We start from the raw sequence: 22,026 nt of genomic DNA on the forward strand, positions 1-22,026 counted from the left end.
CTTTTTAAATCGTATGCGAGTCTAATCGTTTTTTTCCCACATAAAGATTATTTTAATTGTGTGTTTATACGAAGGCCCTTCTCTGCTTTCCTCAGCCCCCCCCCCCCCCATTTCCGAAGTCCCTCCACCTGGCTCTGTCTCCGCCCCTCTCTCCCTCTCCCTCGCTCTCTCCCCCTCTCAGTGTCGCTGCTGCTGCTCAGACGGCAACAGCTCCGCCCGCGTCTCTCCGCCTCTCACCGTCTCTGTCTCGGTCTCCCCTTTTCTACCTGCCCCCCCCCCCCTTCCCCTCCCCTCCCTCCATCGGCCCCTCTCCCTCCCTCCTCCCCCTCTCGGTGCGGACATGCTCTCGGGGCTCCGGAGATGAGGCTCCGAAATGTCTCCTTCCTGACGGTCTTGTTGTTCGGGCTGTGCGGGCTGGTCTCCCTGTCCTGGTACACCGCCTTCAGCAGCTCCAGAGGTAAGACCCGGTCCCGGTGCGTCCCGGCGCGTCCCGCTGTGTCCCGCTGCGTCCCCTGTGTGTCCCCGCTGTGCGCGTGTGTGCGCGCGTGCGTGCGCGCGTGCGTGGCTCTCCAGGGAGAAAGAGCTCCGCTGGTTTTGTGTTGCAGCTCCGCGTTGTGTTTCGGATGTTGCAGAAAATAAAGACGTGATGGTGTTGTGATGTGACGGTCTGGAGGTGAAGGGAGCGCTCGGTTTGTAATGCATCACATGTCGGCTGAGAGGAGAGGGTCCACATGAATGGGAGGAGAATGTCTACTTGAATGGGAGGAGGAGGAGGTTTGTTAGGGAGGGTGGTGGGGGGCATAAATAACAGGTGATGCTGGAGGGAAAGGTCTGGAGTTAATGTAGAGGAGGGAAAGCTTGATTGTGTGATGCTTTGTATGCAGGAAAAGGGGATGAGGGTTAGGGTGAGTGTAAAAGGGGGGGGGGGGGGGGGGGGGGTGGAGAGAAAGAAAAAAAAGAAAACACAAGATGAGCATCTGAAGCTCAAGCAGTGAGGTGTTGAGGGGAGCGCTTGATTTGTAATGCATCGCCGCTGAGAGGAGAGGGTCTTGCTGGAGGAGACGGGGGGATGTATTGATTCCACTTTGTGCTTTGGATGAAATAAAAAATGCTGCTCTGTCTGTGAAGGGAAGCACTACTTTATGAGGTAATCAGGGGGTTGCTTGGTTAGAGATAGAGAGTCTTCATGGAGAGGAGAGATGAAGGTTGGTCGATTTAGTTCTAGGAAAAAAAGACAACGTTCTTGTTCTTGAGAAGCTAGAGCAGTGAGGTAATTAAGGGAGCACTTGATTTTTATGCATCACATGAAAGGGGGGGGGGGTTCTGGTTATAAGAGGTTGGTTTGATTTGCCAAAACTCACACAGGATTCTTGTGAATGAGAAGCTCAACCTCCTGAGGTCATGGCAGGAGCGCTTGTATTGTGAATCAAATGGAGAAAAAGAGAGTAGTGGTTGGTTTGATTTGGGTTTTCCTCAGGAGGTTGATTTTGTTGCCACTCTGTGTTGCAGAAATGCTTCAGGTGCACAAAGCTCCAGGTTCTGAGGTAATGATGGGAGCGCTTGGTTTGTGTTACCAGCAAGGGGAGGAGAGGGTTGCGATGGAGCAGTGAGATGTAAGAGGTGGGCTTGATTTGATTTTTTGGCTTCACTTTGTGCTCTGATGGAACACGTTGTAGAAGAGGAAAATCTCAATCTGAGGTAATCAAGTATTCATTGGAGCGCTTGGTTTGTGATGCCCCCCTTGGTGGCTGAATAGTCAAATAGAGAGGATGACCCTAGAGGTAAATGGAGCGCTTGGTTTGCAATGGATAGCAAGCCTTGCAAGCTATGCATTGCAAACCAATGACATAAACATGGGATTATTTTTTTATGCTGCTGCTCTTATTTGGCAAAAAAAGTATAAATGTGAATATTCAATACTAAGGAGAGACGAATGGTGCATACGTAAGATAAGGGGGGGGGCCGTTGCATCATGCAGTTAAGTTTTGCTTCTGAGTGATAATTGGAGAGTCAGCAGCTCCAGACATGAGAAAGGAAGCGCTTGTTTAGTAGGGCTTAGGGGGGAGGGGTCTGTTGGAAAGGAGCAGAATGATGTGAGGATGCTACAGAAAGTTTAAACTTGAAAGGTAAAGGGAGCGCTTGGTTTTTTCAGCATAACATGCCAGAGGGCTAGAGTGTTCAGCAGCCCCACAGGAGAGAAGGGGAGCGCTTGGTCTGTGATGTGAAACAGAGCAAGGGGAAGAAATCAGGCGTATATGGGTACGTTTGGACTGAGGGTCAGGTGACCCACAGGCTGCACTGTCAGCTGCCCCAAGTTCAAGGGAGCGCTTGATTTATGGCGTGTAATAGGCCTGCATGGGAAGTTTGCATTGTTTATGTATGTGTGTGTGCATGTGCACACTCATGAGCGCCACGGACTCCCAGTGAGGAGGTGGAGGTACTTGGATGGAGCTGTTGGTTGTTGAGAAGAATTTCCTTTCTTACAGGGACAACATTTTTTAACAAAAGGAGCGCTTGGTTTACTATTTATCACACTGCAGGCGTCGGGGGGGGGCGCAGCAGCAGCTGCTGTGGATCAGATGGCGTCTGGAGAGAGCAGCAAAGAGAGGGCGCTTGTTTTGTGGTGTCTTTCCTGCCCGGTGAGAGGTGTGGTGTTCTCTATGAAAATACTGTATGTTGTGGTTTGCATAAAGTTCAGCAGAAATATGCAAAATATTGAGATGCTCAGCAGCTTTACAAGGGGAGTACTGGGTACTAAACACAGTACACACAAGTGGGGAGGAGACGAACGTTCTAAGACGATCAATCATAATTTGCTTCTAAGATGTTGATGTTTGTTTCAATCTGCAGGGATTCTTCTGCATTTCCTCTTTTCCTCCCAACTCACACAGAAAGTATCAAGTTATCATCTATTGATTACATCACAAATAAAAACTCATCTGTGCCGACTGATCTATGGACCAGCAGATTAATACCTTGACTTCCCCGAGAGGAGTTTAGTCTTCTTCACTCTCTCATCATCATGTATGTATGTGTTTGTGCATGTGTGTTTGTGTGTCTTCCTCTGGTTTTGTGTTTGTGTGTGTGTTTGTGTGTGTGTGTGCGTGCGTGCGTGCGTCGTGTTCAGACTCGTCCCTTTGTGTTGGACTGAGATGTGGTTTCCTGCAGCTCTGCTACACAAACTATAGTTTAATCTGGAAGGGAAGAACAACATATGGATATCCTGTGAAACCAAAGATAATTTAGGATTGTTAATTTATTTTTCAAGATATTTGTGGAGCAGAAACTTTTTTTAATGTTTGGAGTGACATAGAAATAAAAAATGTTGTTTCATTTTGATTTCTCAAATGCAATTCTTTTTAATTTTTAATGTTTTCCATCTGCTTTTAATGGACTTTAGGATATAAATAAACTTCAATCTCCACTCTAATTGAACATAATATAATATAATAATATAATATAATCACATCTAGATTACGATCTGTGAATCAAAACAAAAACAAAAAAATTCTCCGAACAGCACTGAGAGTAAGATCCTGCTTCACAGAAATGAAAAAGATGCTCATAATTAACCTTATTATGTCTATTTTCATTTTTTGATGTTTGAAAAGAAAGATTTGCAGATGAAACATAAACAAAAATAACGTGGTGAGCTGGTAAAAGGTGTCTAAAATCACTGTTATAATGAAGTACTATGTACTACTGTAGTGTACCAGAAGATACTACAGAGTACAATACAGAGTACCACACAATGTGCTGTGAGAAAACCTGCCGATTGTGATGCCAAAACTGGAGATTAGACCCAAAGTTCAAAGGAATCAGGCATGTGTTGTGACTCATCCATCTTCCTGCTGTCACACGCACACACAGGGATGAATAAACACACTCACACACACACACACCTCAGCGTTCACTGCCATGCTGCTCCTCCTCACATCCTTTCCGGACGAAGGCGGGTTTCTGCTGCAGAGCGAAGATTGATTCACACTCCGATGGCAGTTAACCAGGACTGTGTGTGTGTGTGTGTGTGTGTGTGTGTGTGTGTGTGTTGTAGTGTGTGTTGTAGCGTGTGCGTGTCGTAGCACTCAGGGTAAATTAGTCCAGTCAGTGAAGCTGCAGATTTAAGGTGCATTTGATGTATTTATCCCCCTGAAACTGCAGCAGTGATGTCATGTTAACAGCGCTGTGAGGTCAGAGGTCAACATCCTTTGTTAAATCCAGGCCGCCGATTGGCTTTCAAATCTACTTCGGTTACTGTTAATGTTATTTTGCAAATTGTTGACTTTTTAATTTGTCGCTTCTGCAGCTTCCTATGTACGTGCACACGCACACAACACATGCAAACTGCAGACGGCTCATAGCGATTAGATGACGTATTGGCCTCTTTCAGTCTGGAAGTGAACATGCTTGGCCTTGTCCTTCTGTCATACACTGTGTCCAAAACACACCACCTTGTCACACACACACACACACACACACACACACACTCTCACACACACACACACACACACACACATATCCTGCCTGGCATTGTTTTGCTGTAACCTTGGTTTTACTTTCCTCTGTGGGGCTTTGAACTGATCTGTCTGTCCGTTTATACAAAGTAGTCAGGGTTTACATCTTTATATAATATCTTGTGTATATAAGCTGTATCCTGTTTTATTTCCATCCAGAAAAATAGTCAGATGACCCAGAAAAAAGTAGTTCTATGTTTTTGAAGGTTCCTTCAAAATAAAACAAACCAGTGACGCTTGTCTGCACATTCATGGTTTCACTCGTGACAGGAACTGATTTCTGCTAACTCTGCATACTTGTAACATTCTGACTGAATGAAAACAAGTGAAAACAGTTTTTTTTGTAGTTCTTATGAATATGCAGATCAGCAGACGTCTGTAGACAACACAGAAGAAAAAGATGGCGTCTCCCCTCACTGAGTATCGATTTCCTGGGCTTTCACTCTTTACTTTCTTGCACCTCCCTACTCACACATATGTGTACACACGTGTATACAAGTATACACATGTATCCTATTTATACATATTTATAAATCATGTATTTACAAGTATTCACATTATCTTCTTTTTGCACATTTATACATATAATATGGTATACCTGTTTATATACATATATGTACGTGTGTGTGTGTGTGTGTGTGTGTGTGTGTCACAGCTGGATGCCCTGTTGGCCTCCACTAAATGAAATAAACTCAAAGCCATACTAAATCCAGTTAAAGTGATCGATTGTCTGCTGGCGTTCTGATTGGTAATCGACTGTTTGAGAACATGTTGCCACGTTTAAAGAAGCAGAAATATTTCATGAGCCGAGACTTTAAAATAAGGGTTCTAACACATTTTATCAATGTGTTTAACACTTGAAATACAAAAAATATTGATGCATATTCACATCCTGTATATCCGGTTGACAATAGCCTGCTGTGTGTGTGTATGTGTGTGTGGGGGGTAATAAATGGCAGTGTATCACATAATAACCGTTTCACACCTTTAAATGAGGTGCGTAGTCTCTATGGCAACGCACCCTCAGACTCCTCTGAGATCCGTCTGTTTGAAATCAAACCCGGATCTGGATTTTATTTCAAGGTTTTTAACTCATTACTTTTAAAGCTTCTTCCTGCACAGATCTATAGATATTTCTTAGGACTGGGCATGTTATCTAGTTATTATTGCGTTTGAATGCCTGTCAATGCATTTTTCTGATGGTGGCTCACATACAAACACACCATGGGTCACAGTCACTGTGCGATGTTTATTACTGTTGGCCTGGGAGGAGCGATGTCATGCTTCTCAATCAATGAGAGCACTGGGGTGGGCCTAAGACTGCTTTTCAGGCTCACAGAAAATATTACTCCCCGCATCCCAGCAGGTTAACATTTTCATTTTAAATCTCTTCCAGAGTTGGCGGAACGAAAGTTATTAATAACTACTACTGTCTTGTTTTTAAATACACACAAGAGGTGGAAACAAGTTGCTCTTAACTCGGGTAACCCAGACATGCCGTTCTCCTCCAGGTTGTTCCCCTCACCTGAATCCCCACTGGGTCCTGAGGCCCTCTAGGTACTCCTTCTTGTAAGCATTAATAAGCACTATGAACATAAATGTACCAAAAAAAAGTAAAAAGATTAGATGTTAATTTGTTATAAATGTGTCTTCCTCGGTTTAAAGGCTGCATTACAGAAAAGTAATGAAAAAGTATGATTATTTTCCCACATTGATGATTAATAGTAAAATATCTCTGTGTAAATTCACAAGCTTCTTCGTGATTTTCATGATCTCCCAGCTCAGTTTACTCAAGTACTAAAGTGGAATTTTCAGGTTCCAGGAGTGTTTCCACATAATACCACTTTGTAGTACTATTATCCAGCAGCTACTATTATCCAGCTCCATGTTATGAAATGTTATGAAAAAAAGCATGCGTGTGACTTTAATCCAGAGTGAGACGTCCCAAAAAGGCTCCCCAGAGGATGAGCCCTCTCAGATTCAGCCAACCTTTAGATGCCTTTTAGTGTCAATAAAGTTTATTTTTTATCGTTGTTGTTGTTCCATCGTTAGTTGTGGAACAATAATATTCAGTTAAATAGAGACACGCACTCAGATAAAAGTCAGTTTAACGGTAATGTAATGGGAATGTTGACGCTTTGTGTGTGTGTGTGTTTGTTTCCTGGAGAGTCCAAGACGCTCTGGAAGGAGCCTTATGAATATTTGATGGGAGCTATCGGGCGTCGGGTTGCATTCCGTCTGAAGGACTCTGCTCACAGGTTTCAGGCAGAGCATGAAGATGTTTTAAAAAAAAGGCGTCGTTAACTTAACGATTTATGAAATATCGTATCCGTTGATTTCATGAGATTAGGATTTGTCTTTTTCCAATTGAATCTACTCTTTTCACATTTTCGTTTAACAGAAATTGTAATGTCCATTTTGTTGCATCACAATAATAAAAACGCGCATGTCAACGGCATGGTAACAGTGTCTTAGCCCCTCTGTTAGCAGCGTGTTAGCTCCAATGGTAACAGCATGTTAGCTTATCTGGTAACAACTGGTTAGCTGCTCTGGTAACAGTGTGTTAGCTGCTCTGGTAACAGCGTGTTATCTGCTCTGCTAACAGCGTGTTAGCTGCTCTGGTAACAGAGTGTTATCTTATCTGGTAACAGCGTGTTAGCTGCTCTGTTAACAGATGTTATCTTATCTGGTAACAGAGTGTTAGCTGCTCTGGTAACAGCGTGTTAGCTGCTCTGGTAACAGCGTGTTATCTGCTCTGCTAACACCGTGTTAGCTGCTCTGGTAACAGAGTGTTATCTTATCTGGTAACAGCGTGTTAGCTGCTCTGGTAACAGATGTTATCTTATCTGGTAACAGAGTGTTAGCTGCTCTGGTAACAGCGTGTTAGCTGCTCTGTTAACAGCGTGTTAGCTTATCTGGTAACAGCGTGTTAGCTGCTCTGGTAACAGCGTGTTAGCTTATCTGGTAACAGCGTGTTAGCTGCTCTGGTAACAGCGTGTTAGCTTATCTGGTAACAGCGTGTTAGCTTATCTGGTAACAGCGTGTTAGCTGCTCTGTTAACTGCGTGTTAGCTTATCTAGTAACAGCGTGTTAGCTGCTCTGGTAACAGTGTGTTAGCTGCTCTTGTAACAGTGTGTTAGCTGCTCTGTTAACAGAGTGTTAGCTTATCTGCTAACAGAGTGTTAGCTGCTCTGGTAACAACGTGTTAGCTGCTGTGGTAACAGCGTGTTAGCTGCTCTGGTAACAGCGTTTTAGCTGCTCTGGTAATAGTGTGTTAGCTGCTATGGTAACAGTCGGTTAGCTGCTCTGTTAGCAGCGTGTTAGCTCCTCTGTAAGCACTGTGTTAGTGGTGTGTTGGCTCTCCTAACAGGGCTGATGATTGTTTGGTCCGAGGCAATGTGCTGTTATTGCGGTGTGTGTGTGTGTGTGGGTGGCGGGGGGGTTATATGTGCACTGTGTTTGTGCCAGAGGTATCAGGAGGACAACATGTGACCCAGTGCCTTCAGCATGTGACCTTGTGTGTGTGCGTGTGTGTGTGTGTGTGTGTGTGTGTGATTTTGTTTTTGGACGTGACCATTGGCCTCTTGTTCAGCTTTTTTCTCGTCTACACTTGCTCTTTGTCTTCCTGGCATTTAGAGATCAGATGATCACAAAACTGAGTATAGAGACGTTATACGATGAAAACTATATTTTATTTATTAATCAAGTTGAAATATTAAGAGTTTGTTGAGTGCAGATTATGACATGTTTTAAAAAAACGATTTATCTTTCCAGAAACACCCGGTTACTCCAAATAATCCACAGACCTAATCCACCAGCACTGAGCTAACGCTAATGTTCAGACGCCATTAATGTGTACAGCTCCCCTATGATGTTAGTGAATTATCCTCAGTAACACTAGATTAAAAATACAACTAAGAGGAAGAATATGTATCCTTCATTTCTGGAGTGAATTGTCCCTTTTAAATGATCTTTACAACTTTTTATTTGTGATGTTAAAAACAAAGTCTCAGAACATTAGAGATTTGTTTTGTCCTCAGAACTGTGAAATGTATTTAAAAAAAGGAAAAACATCTAAAGTCCTATGATTAATAAAAACTATCGAAACCCTCAAAAAAAGAAGATGACGAGGAAGGAGTAGGAAGGAGGAGGAAGAGAAGCTAAGTTAAGGAGGCGGAAGAGGAGGTGACAGAGAGTCTGTACTGAGTCAGATCAGCTTCCTCACACAGAGTGAACCATCTGTCCACAAGAAACATTCACTGTGTGTGTTTGAGAATCACTTTCAATACATTAGTAGTTTAAATAGTTGCAGGTATCTGTGTTTCCTCTCAGGCGACCATCTGCCACCACAGTGTGTTTGTGTGTGTGTGTGTGTGTGTGCGTGCGCATGTTTTTCAGTGTGTTGATGCCACAGGCGTGAGTCTATCATCCAGATGATGTTGGTGGATGTTTTAATGCAGATTATGTGTCATCATCATCCTCACAACAACACGATATGTATGTATTTCATTTGAGAGGCCAATAGACTCTATTTCAAAATAAAATATGTTGAATAGTCAACGTTGAGATCTCGTTTCTAATTGTTCAATGAATTCAACTTTTATTTTTTGTCTGTTGAGGAAAAAACATTTTTTGCACCTATTTACATGTATGTATATTATGTATTGACTTCATTCATATTCTGTTCTGAAATTAAGGCCCCATCAATGACTGAAAATAGGCGGGTCTTGATCTCTTGTAATGTTGATCCCTGTGCTGCGCAATGAATTAAAATACAATATCTACAACAAAAATAATGTTAAGAATGAATACACAGATTACTGCGAAGAGAGGTATTTCCTGTTGCAGCGTAATCAGAATCAGAATCGTCTTTATTGGTTAATTTTTTGCACATACATGAAATTTGTCTCAGCTTTCACGTTGCTCTGTCATACATATACAACTAAACAACAGATATAATATTTAAAAAATATGAAAAAAGACATTAAGGACAACGAAATAGAACACAAAAACAAAGCATAAACATTACTGATATGTGCAATATAAATATGAGGTGGCACTAGGTGCAAGCAGGAGCACACAAAAAGCTTTGTAAAAATGAAAACATTTCTCATTTGGTTCTCTCGCTGTATAAATACTTTGAATGACATCATGGAAAAATTACAAGCGAGATGAAGCTGTTGTTGATAATATTAACTCATGAAACACATTTCACACAACACACATACACACACACTGAGAGCATGTGTTGAACAGGATCAGTAACATTATACGCTTAGTGTTTGTTTGTAAAGCCAGCACAGACTCGAGGTGGAATACATATTAATAGAAATATCAATACTAAGAAATAGTATTCCTCTTTAAAAAGTAAAAGTGAGTTTCGCCCAACTATGTTTCTATTCAACAACGGCAGCAGAACGGGGGTCTTTCGCAAGACAGCGTCGGGCGAATTTGCTACCTTCAACAATTATTGAGCTTCTATTTCCATATATTGTCATCTTAAAAATATGTTTTTCATTCATTCATTTCATTCAAAGGGTAGGGCCTTTTAGCAAAGGACGGACCCCTCTGATTGGACAGAGGGACTGTCTGTCTTTTAACAGGAAATGACACAAGGCTCTTGAGTGTCACGCATTGAGCGTGACAGTCACGCATTTTGGTATCTTGTCACGCACTCCCGCCACACACGCACTCCCGCCAATTCCTCACGCCATGGAATCGGGGACTCAGGTGCCCGAGCCGTGTCGGCCGTAGCATCCGCGCCCCCCCCCTTTTATTTACTTACAACACCTGAATATAGTTGAACAACAAAACACCGGTAAAACAATGCTGAAACACGAGTAGGACACTTTTAAGACACTCGTAAAACATCGTCAACTCTCCGTGACTTTCCGCTGCAGCCCTCCTGCTGCGCTCACTTCCCCCCCTCATCACAGGCTCTCAGTCCCGCCACTGATTTATTGATTGACATAATATCTAGAAAGCAGCATTTCTCAGATTTCAGAATCCGATTGTGCAACTAGTTAAGGAGTCACGGTAATTTGAATTCTCCATGTCACTTTCCGTCGCTGGCGAAAGGGTTCGGATTAAGAGGGTTAAAAGACAGACAGTCTGTCCAATCAGAAGGGTCCGTCCTCTGCTATAAGGCCCTACCCTTTCCGTAAGAAGCTAATGCCGTTGTGTTTTCCTATGTGCTTTCTTATTTGTCGTTTTGTTTTCCTATTTGCTGTTGTTTTCCTATTTGCCGTTGTGTTTTGCACTTCAGAGCCACCGTACTTATCATATGAAAAGTACTTTTCTCAGATCGAAAGAAGTTTTTCATATGCTCTCATTTAACCATAGCCTTTGAGGGATTTTAAAAGTGTAGAATGCCACTTTGTAATTACAGTAAAAACGTTCTGATTATTTTTGCAGCATCCGGTGCCACAAAAGAACAAGATGGCCACGGCCAAGATACTGAAACCAAGAGTCATGTAGAAGAGTTGAGAATACCCTTGCTCCTCCCCTTCCATCCTAGTTTCCATGGCAGCAAGAGGGAAGGGGCGGAGCAACAGTTGTTATCACTTAGCAGGGCGAACAGCTGCCCGTGCTGATAGAGATCCTGAGAAATGTGTGGGTGAGAGTCCTCTGCTGGTATGTGGGGGTCATAATCAACAGTGTGTGTGTGTGTGTGTGTGTGTGTGTGTGTGTGTGTGAGGGGGGGGGGGGGGGGAGGGGGGATCCCTGCTTAACCCTATTTATGACCACATAGCTGGAACCTTGAAGGACTGTTTTAGTTTACATCACTGTTACAGTCTCTTGTTCCTCAAAATGTCCCCAAACTGAGTTCTTCTTCTAGTTTCACACGTCCTGTTGTGTTCTCACATTGTGTGTAAAATAACAAAATTAGTACCAAAAGCAAAACTACTCATTGTGCTAAATATCATGATTTACTGTATTATAATTAATGGTGGTTTGATGTTGCAGCTGGTAAACTTATTTAGATTACTCTATATAGTGCTGAGTCTCTTCTGGGGATCAATAAAGTTCTGTGCGAATAATGTATTTGTTGATTACAACAAAAGTTAACAGATAAATGTAGGTTAGTAAAAGCTGCATTATTTATCCCTGGAAAAATGAAAATACTCAAGTCAAAATGTTCTCAAAAAGTGCAGTGCGTTAATTAGATAAAGTATCTGAAGCAGCCTGAGATTATACACTATTACAAATCCATATTTAGTTATTTACAGAATTTTATAAGTTTTTTTATTTCTCATTGTTGAAATCATGCTAATTAGAGATAAGTATTCATTCATAAATCTAAAATACATTTTACAGATTTGAAGATATTCCTTATTTAGAACGTGAAACTTGTGAAGATTGATTTGATATTTTATAGAGAGACAGAAAAAGTAAAAATAAAGAACTAAAGCAGCTGGACTTCAAAAAAATGTTTAAATGCATTATGGAGCAAAAAAACCTGACAACACACACACACACTCGGCGAGGATAAGGTGTTGTGGTTAATTGGTTGGTATTTCAGTTTCCCCTCCAGATGTGGCCCCTCGCTCTCTAAATGCCCCCTTTGTGTCCAACGCTGCTCCAGCCTTTTTTCCACAAACCCTTACATTCACTCGCCACTACCTGACTCAGCTCACCTCCACCTCCCAGACGGGTGGAGTGGGTGAGACTGACCCCCAACGTGCAGCTGGTTTGCAGCTCTCACCCTCGTCTCACACTGCTGCCCTCTTTTCGCTCATATTTCCCGTAATATCTTTCGGTATTTACAGGAATGTTCACAATGAACTTTCTTCTGAAATATCGCTACGACTTCCTGTTTCCTGTCGAACGCCTCAGAGAAAGTAAAATCTCAGTAAATCTCAGACCGACTGCGTTGTTCTTTTGTAAATCCAGCAATAATTCCAATAAATGGGGAATTGATGAACACATTAAATGCATCATTAATACAAACCATTTGGGCTTTCACTCTTACCAAAGTTATCAAAGGGGATTAAAAAAAAGCTGAAATGATTACATTATTATACCGATTTAAAAGAGGTCTAAAATTGTTTAAATCTATCTGCAAAGCAAAAAGCTAAACATTTTTTAAATGCTAGTTTTTTAAATGGAGTTTGGATCTGTGAGTGCTAGGCTATGCTAACGTTTTAGCTACCCCATTGACTCACATGTAACATTTTATCTGGTGCCAAAACTTAGCTGTTCCTCTCGTAAAAACATACTAAGGAACACGATCCAGGGAGCAATAATTGTATTTTGTTGTTAACATTTTAACAAAATAAATTGGCGCATTTGTTAGACCTCCGAGATTCGAAGGATCAAGAAGCTTTCATTTTTATTTTTTCAACAACATTTGTCACGATAAATCCCAATTTTCCCAAGTGTTAGGGAGGTTCCAATCGTAACAGAACTCCCTTGTTATATTCACATTAAATTCAATCAAATCAGATTGGATTTTGGGGCGGAGGCGCCGAGGGCCAACATGGCTGCTCTAATCATAATTACACTGCTGGCAGCCGGAGGGTTTTATCTTGTTCCTCATCAGATGATTCTCCTCGACGGTCCAAACAACATCGGTGATAATCGGCCAATCGGCAGCATCCAAATGAAACCGGGTCCTGTTAGATCTGATGAGATAAGACCAGTGGAGCTTTATTGATCCCCGAGGAGCAACTGAGTCCTAGTGATCAGCTGTGATGATTAACAGCAGATCACAGGGCAGATTCTTCCTCAGTTCACCATCCGCGGTTCATTTCTTTCATTGAGTCCTTTACTGCGACTTGTATTGGTGACCTTCTTGCTCCGATGTGTTTTAGATTCATTGGCATTTTGCCTCGTCTCAGGGGCCTTTTGACTGAGACATGTCTCTGCTGTTTTCTAGTTTTTTGACTCTTGATGTATCTCAAAGACCTTTTTTGACTGACAGGTCTTAAAGTCTCTTTGGACTCTGACTCCTCTGGTGGAACTTTTAAAAGGGACATGGTTCGGCTTTGCTTGCATTTTTCTCACTTGTGTTAATTTGTCGGGTTGCTTAGAATTGCTTTTGGGGAACCAGCGGGTGTTTTAAACCTCCTTAAGAATCTCCTGGAGTTTCTTCAACTTTTCTAAGGAATGGTTTCCCCAGGAGGGACGTGCACTGAGTGAAATGGAGGAGTTCGGCACTGTCCTCTAGTGGGAATGAAACCTTTGACCTGTGCATTAAATCACACGAGGGACGAGAGAGAGAAAGAGGGCCGTGCTGTAGTAAAGTACTGGGTCACCCCGACTCCCTGTGGGAGGAAGCCGATTGGCTCAGATAAGAATCTCCCGTTACCATGTCAGCGGTCCAGAAACTTGTCCGTCATGCGTCTGTTCCCACGGTAACAAAAGCTCCAGTACCCCCCCCACACACACAACCCTTTTACGCACAAACACACTTGCTCACACACTTAAAGTGTTGGGAAAGCTTCCCGTTTGTCCTTAGTGGAAATACAGTTTTATCTTTTCAGTCTTCAAAGGTTTGGTTCAGGGTTTAAACCGTTTAATTCAAGGTTTAGATTAGATGTAGGTCAGGTATTTTGAGTGAGTGTCCTGTTTCAATGCGAGTTGCCACATGTATAGAAATGTGTGTGTGTGTGTGTGTGTGTGTGTGTGTGTGTGTGTGTGTGTGTGTGTGTGTGAGATTCTGCAGTCAGTGAAAATGCTTTTGTTGGTGGCAGAAACGGAGAGAAAGGCCAAACTGATCCTATTAGATTAAAAAGGAGAAACACACACACACTTTCCCTTTGAATGAGAAGCTCAATAAAGTAAAGCTCATTGAAGTAAAGGCTGTTGATAAACATAGAATATAAAACAGTCAAGAAAAAACAAGATGTGAAAACTGTCCAAAATCAATGAGAAACAGATATTATCAGTTACATAAGCAAAGGTCAAACTCCCCCTGGAGCTTCATAACAAAGCTTTAACAGCTGCTGTCAGAGTCCCTGCTTCTAACATCCACCAGTCACTAAAGTCTTGACGGGTTACAGTGAGACGACTTTTTACTGCAGCTTTCCTGCAGAGAGCTTGTCTATGAACAAGTGTGTCTTTGTTGGTCTTTTGACTCCGACTTGTTTCTGTCTTTGTCTCTTTGGTGTTTTCACTTGATCTTGTCTGGCTCACTGTAACTTCAATATGGACTCCAATATTCAAAAAGACAAGTGAATATTCAAAGTCTTTCGTTTAAACACATACTTTTAATTCAGGAAATATCATTCTAAGCCCAAACTTCTCACAACTTTATACTACTAGTACGTTACTACTACTACAACTTTATATTTAGCTTTCTCCAGCAAAAGAGCTCTTTGAGGGAGTCAGGAAGCGCTTATATAAAGTATCATGTTTTCAGTAGAGATCCTGATATCTAGTGATCTATATCAGACATTTGACATAACTGTGTGTGTGTGTGTGTGTGTGTGTGTGTGTGTGTGTGTGTGTGTGTGTGTGTGTGTGTAAACAATCCACACTGTCAATCGGACCAAAGTCAATGCAGATATTTGTCGTTTCAAAGTGAAACTGTCACTTTCTACTGCTGATGCTGTATTTGCTCAAAAACGTCCGGATTAAAGCGACTGTTTAATTGTTGGAATAAAGTGAGAAGTTGGAGCTTAAGACATGCACCCACACACACACACACACACACACACACACACTCTGCCGTCTCCAGGGGATGAACGACGACACACGGCTGCGTTGTTTAAAGGGAAGTGATACTTGAGCTCAGTGAGTGTGTGTGAGAACAGACCGCTCAGTGTAAAGTCCAGTCAATGAGCCCGTAGGCCACCAGCAGGTCTACACACACACACACACACACACACACACACACACACACACACACACACACACACACACACACACACACACACACACACACACTGCGCCCTGTGTTCACTTTTTCTGGAAAAATCCACTGCTGGATATTTGAGGAAGAGCAGCTCGGGGAATCAATAAAGTCTGTTTGTCTCAAAACAGCTAAATGCCACTAAAAATAAATAAATGGAGTAACTCTTTCCTGTGATGCCACATAAAGACCCAGAGTTCATTTAGCCGAAGCTTTTATCCAAAGTTACTTACAATAAGTGGATTCAACCAAGAGGGTACAAACCAAAAATAACAGTCAGACCTGAGCTTTCAAGATGGAGGAGAAGATGCCGATGGAGGTGAAGGTTGAGATTACATTACATTACAGGTCATTTAGCAGACGCTTTTATCCAAAGCACTTTAAACCCATGGCTTTTTCACATTTTTGCCTGGGGAGCAATAAGGGGTTAGGTGTCTTGCTCAGGGACACTTCGACATGGAACATGGGGCAGCCTGGACTCAAACCACCAACCTTGTGCTTCCCAGCACACCTTCTCTAACCCCTGCGCCACGACGACCCGAGATAAAGGTGGAGGTGGAAATACAAAAGGAGCTGCAGGTAGAGATGGACGTGGAGATGTAGTGTGGGCCGGTGTTGGAGGATGTAAAGGTGGAGGTGGTGAAGGAGATAGAGGGGGTGGTAGGGCAGGAGACAGAGGTGGAGGAGGTGGTGAAGGAGATAGAGGGGGTGGTAGGGCAGGAGACAGAGGTGGAGGAGGGGGTGAAGGAGATAGAGGGGGTGGTAGGGCAGGAGACAGAGGTGGAGGTGGTGGAGGAGATAGAGGGGGTGGTAGGGCAGGAGACAGAGGTGGTGGAGGAGATAGAGGGGGTGGTAGGGCAGGAGACAGAGGTGGTGGAGGAGATAGAGGGGGTGGTAGGGCAGGAGACAGAGGTGGAGGAGGTGGTGGAGGAGATAGAGGGGGTGGTAGGGCAGGAGACAGAGGTGGAGGAGGTGGTGGAGGGTAAAAGCATATCTGTGGCTGCAGGGTCAGAAACAGGTCAAATGTTTTAGAGCTTTAACAAACCACAAGATTTGACCTTTGACCTCAACCAGTTCACCTCTCTCTCTCTCTCTCATCAATATATACTGATGGGTTAATCAGGAGTAATTCAGGGAGAGAAAACTTCCTTCAATACAACAAATGTGTTTTCTAAGTGGATAAGTGCATAAAACAAGTGTAGGAAGATGCTCCAGTTAATGTATTTTCTATTTAATGAATAATAAATAAACTAGAATAAATACATCTATTAAAACAAAGTGAATAAAGTGCTGACTGTGTGAGTTTTTAAATGCGTCTCACAGACAGACGCTGAGTGCTTCTGCTGACATTAATTATTTACTCATTAACCTTCACGGCTGTTGATGTTGCAGCGTCTGCATATTTTATTTGTAGGTAACAAAAAGAGTTCATCATTTTTTGTTACCTACAAATGTATTAGCAGTACACTGTAGTACTGTGTTTTCGTATTGGTGTACGGTTGGTGTGTAGTATTACTAAATCTGCCGTTCAAGTGTGAGAGGAACCTGTAGTTCTCGGTATGTTTAATGTTATCAGCAGCTTGTTCCAGGGTCCATTGAACCTTTTGAGGTTTTTACCTCGGGAAGTGTCGGGATGCTGTGAGGCCAGAGGCATTCCGGGATTTAGGAGGAGTTGTTTAGTTTAGTTCTTAGAACTAAGAAAGAAGGATCCTTTGCTGCACAATTCGACAATTACTTTTGAGATAACGTTTGAGATATTAACGACAACAAAAGAATGGTCTCAACTGAACTGAACTAAACTCAACTGAAATCTTGGGTGACCAAAAATGTGTCACCTTCCATGAAGGGATTGCAGTAACATTTTATTAATATGATTCAAATGAGGACTTTGATTTGATCTTTTGGGGACCATCAGCGGCGTAAACAGGAAGTACTCAGGTCCAATCACTGACTCCATAATGGCTCCCTGTGGCATTCTGGGTAACGTGGTCGAGGTCTCTCCTTTTTGCTAGCTGCTCTGCTAAGTGGACGTGAAGCTTCAAGGCAGCAGGTGTTTCTAACCACGCAGGCTGCAGGTGGCATGTCACATAACCAGTGGGAGCACTGGGAGGAATGCTTTGGCACTGGGAGCACTGGGAGCACTGGGTGCGGCCACAGGGAGGGGGGGTGTAAACCTCTGGACAACCAGACAGGAGTGCTTATGGGCGGGAAGCTATTATCCTATAAACAGGAAGCTATTATCTCATAGACAGGAAGCTACCCTCCCAGCCTCAGTGTGGTTGTGGTGTCTCCACCCCACAGTGGGAAGACTGGGCCTCTTTCAATGATCTTATATAATCATTCAAAACTAGCTGAGAAAAAATCAAAACATCTGATTGTTAAATCGTGTAGTTAATGATACTTTCCAAACCCAATGAAATACTTTTGATTCTTAAAACTATGTTCCTCTAAAGGTAGAAGTTTATTTTGAAAAGACTGTAACCAGCTGGTGTAAGAAGAATCCCGGCACTTCCTCTTCAGATGAGGACTGTTGATTGAGGACACGTTTGTTTTATTTCCACTCGCTCCAACACAAGCTTTTCATAACAATTGTTCACTTTTGGTTTCAGAAGAGGACGGGCCTTTATAAAACCTTTAAACTACAGAAGTAAATCTGTCCTGTGTGTGTGTGTGTGTGTGTGTGTGTGTGTGTGTGTGTGTGTGGGTTTGTGTGTCTGGCTGCAGCAGACTGAGGGGGAAAAGGACACACTTCACCGCCTAAAGGACTCACTCATCAGTGTGTGTGTGTTTGTGTGTATGAGACTGCTTAGTGATTGGAAATGGTGCGAGTCCAGTCGATTCCACACACACACACACACACACACACACACTCACACGCTCCTGGTTGTCATGGTTACTGAGCGGCAGCAGCAGGAGGAGGAGGAGGCCTCTTTGTCGGCTGTGATCCTTCCGCCTGTTGTTCCCTAACGCGTTTAGGAGTTGAAAGTCCGAAACCAACATGTCACGCTAGCCGATCCTCTTCCTCTTCCTCCTCCTCCTCTTCCTCCACCTCCTCCTCCTCAGACGCTCTGCTGCTTTGTTTTTAGCACACATGCTAATGTGGCAGCCATGTTGGCAGCAGTGAGCATTATAACCACGATCCTGTTTTACAGACCAAAGGTTACAATAAAATTAAACTTCTATTTATTCAGTCAATATTATTGTTTATGCTTGTGTGTGATTATTTTGGTTTGCATCAATTTTTGGAATGTATGAAGATTCACATGGAATAAACAGAAACATTTGCCTTCCCTCGAACTGGGAGTCGCAGTGTGAGCCAGTGAAACCAGTCAGTTCATCTGGTCCGACAGGGGGATAGGAACCGAAACCCTGCCAGATTTTTGTTCCTACCGTCTCTTTGTCCCTGTTCCTATTGGATGTGACAGCTGATATTGAGCATGTGAAGATATGTGAGCGCTGCCAAAATGAACAGTATGAATGTGTGTGTGTGTGTGCGCGCGTTTGTGTGTTTGTGAGAGACCATGGTAATGACTCTGCGACACACAACAGATACACACACACACACACACACACACAGACAAACAACAGTATTGACTAAAGGCTCAAATAAACACAAAGCCACTCCACATATCGACCGAAACAAGAGCTCAGTATGTATAGAACACACACACACACACACACACACTCACACACACACACACACTCTAAGATGAAGTCATGATGTTAGACGATACTGTTTGGGTTTGAACTGAGGTTACTCTGTGTGTGTGTGTGTGTGTGAGGCTACTTTCAGACGAATATGATTTGTTCTTGTCCTTTAGTCCAACAGGGGCACCAAAGTCAAAACTTAACCCTAGTTTATGCTTCTGCGTTTTCAGAGAGCAAGACCCCCTTGCTTGTCTCCTGCGTGTCTCCTGCGTGTCTCTTGCGTGTCTCTTGCGTGTCTCTTGCGTGCCTATAACACCTCCTTGCGTCCTTGCATGCGTCAACCCATTTTTCTAGGCTTGCGTTGAAAGCAACACAAGGCTGCGATTGGTCTGCTAACTACATCCTTTACGGAGTCTCACATTTCCGTTTTCATAGCACAATACCGCCATTATTAAAACGAACAATGTTCACGAGAGAACGGATCAGATTGAAAAAGTTTTGTCGGAAGAAATGAAATGAAATTGCTCTGCAACACACGCAAGACTTTTAGAACCATGAATTGAAACGAGTGCGTCGACGCAACGACGCAGACGCATGCGCCGGCCTTTAAGAAGGTTCCTTTTAGTAGCTTAGACTGGAAGTGACCAGATTTGGACTGAGGAGGAAGGGGGACGTTGAGTGAGACGTTGAGCTTCCCCTGCTTCATGTTCTGTTTGACTTTGACTTTAATTGGATCGTAATTTACTAAATAAACATAATGCTGTATTGAAATCCCCTGAAACAAGAGACTGAAACCATAAACGCGTGCTCACAATGTTTGCTAAGGGGATTAAACCGGAGAGTAGTCATTGTCTCATAGACCTCTATAGGACCAGAGGAGTCGCCCCCTGGTGGACAGTGGAGAGAATGCAGCGTGAACACATGAAGCTTTGACTTCACTCAGCAGAACGAATGTTGCTGCCAGAACAAAGTTGTGGAAAAATTCATCCACTGCTAGAAAAACAGGGGTTACTCTGGGCAAAAACTAAGTGCCGCGAGACTAAACCTTGACGCACAAATGTCTTGATTATCAGAGGACCCAGAACAAAATGTGCCTCTGTGTGGGAGAGCACAGCTGTCGTCTAAGCAATGCTGACTAAGGCGAAACATTATTCTTAAGAATGTATAAGTTTTGCCAACATCTACACGTATCTCCCGTTTCACAGCACTCTTAAACCAGGTGGTTTTTGTTCAGCCTCCCACAGAGAGGCGTCCCGCGTGAGGGTTCACCTGCCACCTCAACGAGAGCCGACTGGATCTGTTTAGTCTGAAAGCAGCTTTCTGCTCCTTTGTGTCGGCTCTCTTCACTTTCGCTTTTTGTTCTCTTTTGTTCTGCGCACGTTTTTCTCCGCTGACGGTGGTTCAGTCCGTCCGGTTCGAATGCTAATGTCCCCACCGGTCCTCCGATCTGTGAGAATTAATGCGACAAAGAGAGGACAGCGCTTTGTTTTGTTTGTCCCACGGAACTTTGGCTCTGACGCACAGTTTACCTACTGCTCGCCTCTTTTCTGTCAATCTATGTGCTATTTTCTGTTCTTTCATGCTCCTTATCTCGCCAGCAGATTATTTTGGGATGTTTTTCAGAGATGCAGAGTCTTGGCGCCAAGTTTTTTTTTTTTTTTTTTACAGAAGGTTAACCAAGGACGAAGAGAGAGTGTTGCATAATAAATCATTGTGAACAGCAGAGGACGGCCGCAGGACGGTCGTGAAAAATCACACGCTCAAAAGCAAACTCTCTCCTCTCAGAGATTCCCCATCAGCCTTGGAGGCTTCTGGGATACCAGCCTGAACCCTGCGGTCACCACAGCCCGAACCCAGGCAGCACAACACATGTATTAACGGCAGAGAAGTCACATTAATCTTTTATTATTATTATTACAGGTTATTTAGCTGATGCTTTTATCCCAAAGCGACTAACATTGCATTTTTAACCCATGGCTTTTTACATTTTTGCCCGGGGAGCCATTAGGGGTTAGGTGTCTTGCTCAGGGACACTGCGACATGGGACATGGAGCAGCCGGGCTCGAACCTGTCATCAACTTGAGCTCGCTGAACAAACAGCTGATCTGGGACCAGTGGGGAATGAACTGTTTCCCAGTTTTTCTCTGACTTAAACCCACACACATGCTGGGGGGGGTAATTTACTTCCTGTTTAACTGCCAGACTGAAACCACCTGGTTATTGTCTAACCAGCTGTTTGTTCTCCAGTCATCTACTGGCAAAGCACAAAAGCAGAAGCGGAGGTTCACAGAGTCACTCTTTTATTTATTTATTGCTCTATTTTGAATTATTGTTCTCAGAGTGTAAATGTTTTTGACTCTTTGTCATCAATTTAAACCAAACAAAGGACTCGAACCCGAAGATTAAGCATCAGTTGGTTTTCTCCTGCTGTGAGGAGTGCGTGTTGTACGAGGGGATCTTCTTTTGGGCTCTTGGGGGAGAAGGAGGCCGTCTGAGGTTCAGAGGTTCGGAGCGACTTATTAACCTGCAGAGGGAAACACGTGTGGAATAGTGTTTCCTTGCTCTGTGGTTCAGGTCCGGTCAAAGTGATCAGCGACTGTGCCAAAGGTTATATTTTATGCTCAATATCATATTTCTGGAACAAAAGCTAATACAAAGATATCATAAAATAGATCGCCTTCTGATTTATTAATAACAAACACTGACTGATTCTCTGCATTTAAGTTATTTATTGAAACCTAACTCAGTAGTCAAATGCAAACAAATGAGGAGTATCTTTTATCCCTTATATGTACAACGTATGAGTAAAATCTGTGATTGTTTTCACATATAAGTATAACGTAGACAGGGCAGTACTACATTCATAGTATTATGCCAACATTGCTTTCATTGACTGAGATAAAGAACTGTGAGTGCCTGATGATGATAACTGTTGCCACAATCAATCAATCAATCAACCAAAATCTGGCTAATATTCAAAACTGTGAGACTAAAGGTCTCATTTACACC

General features: G+C 43.0%; 1 protein-coding gene across 2 annotated transcripts in view; it reads left to right on the forward strand.

The window, feature by feature from the left end:
* The first annotated feature begins 183 nt into the window (after positions 1 to 183).
* Positions 184 to 22,026, forward strand: part of mgat4b (alpha-1,3-mannosyl-glycoprotein 4-beta-N-acetylglucosaminyltransferase B) — a 49,742-nt gene continuing 27,899 nt past the window's right edge. For both annotated transcript variants that reach the window (XM_040172610.2, XM_078100557.1), the window contains exon 1: positions 184 to 457. In XM_040172610.2, the coding sequence (XP_040028544.2) occupies positions 361 to 457 (97 nt within the window). In that variant the 5' untranslated portion in view covers positions 184 to 360. The remainder of the gene's footprint in view (positions 458 to 22,026) is intronic.

The sequence above is a fragment of the Gasterosteus aculeatus genome, chromosome 4, assembly GCF_964276395.1.
Source record: "Gasterosteus aculeatus chromosome 4, fGasAcu3.hap1.1, whole genome shotgun sequence".
Taxonomy (NCBI): domain Eukaryota; kingdom Metazoa; phylum Chordata; class Actinopteri; order Perciformes; family Gasterosteidae; genus Gasterosteus; species Gasterosteus aculeatus.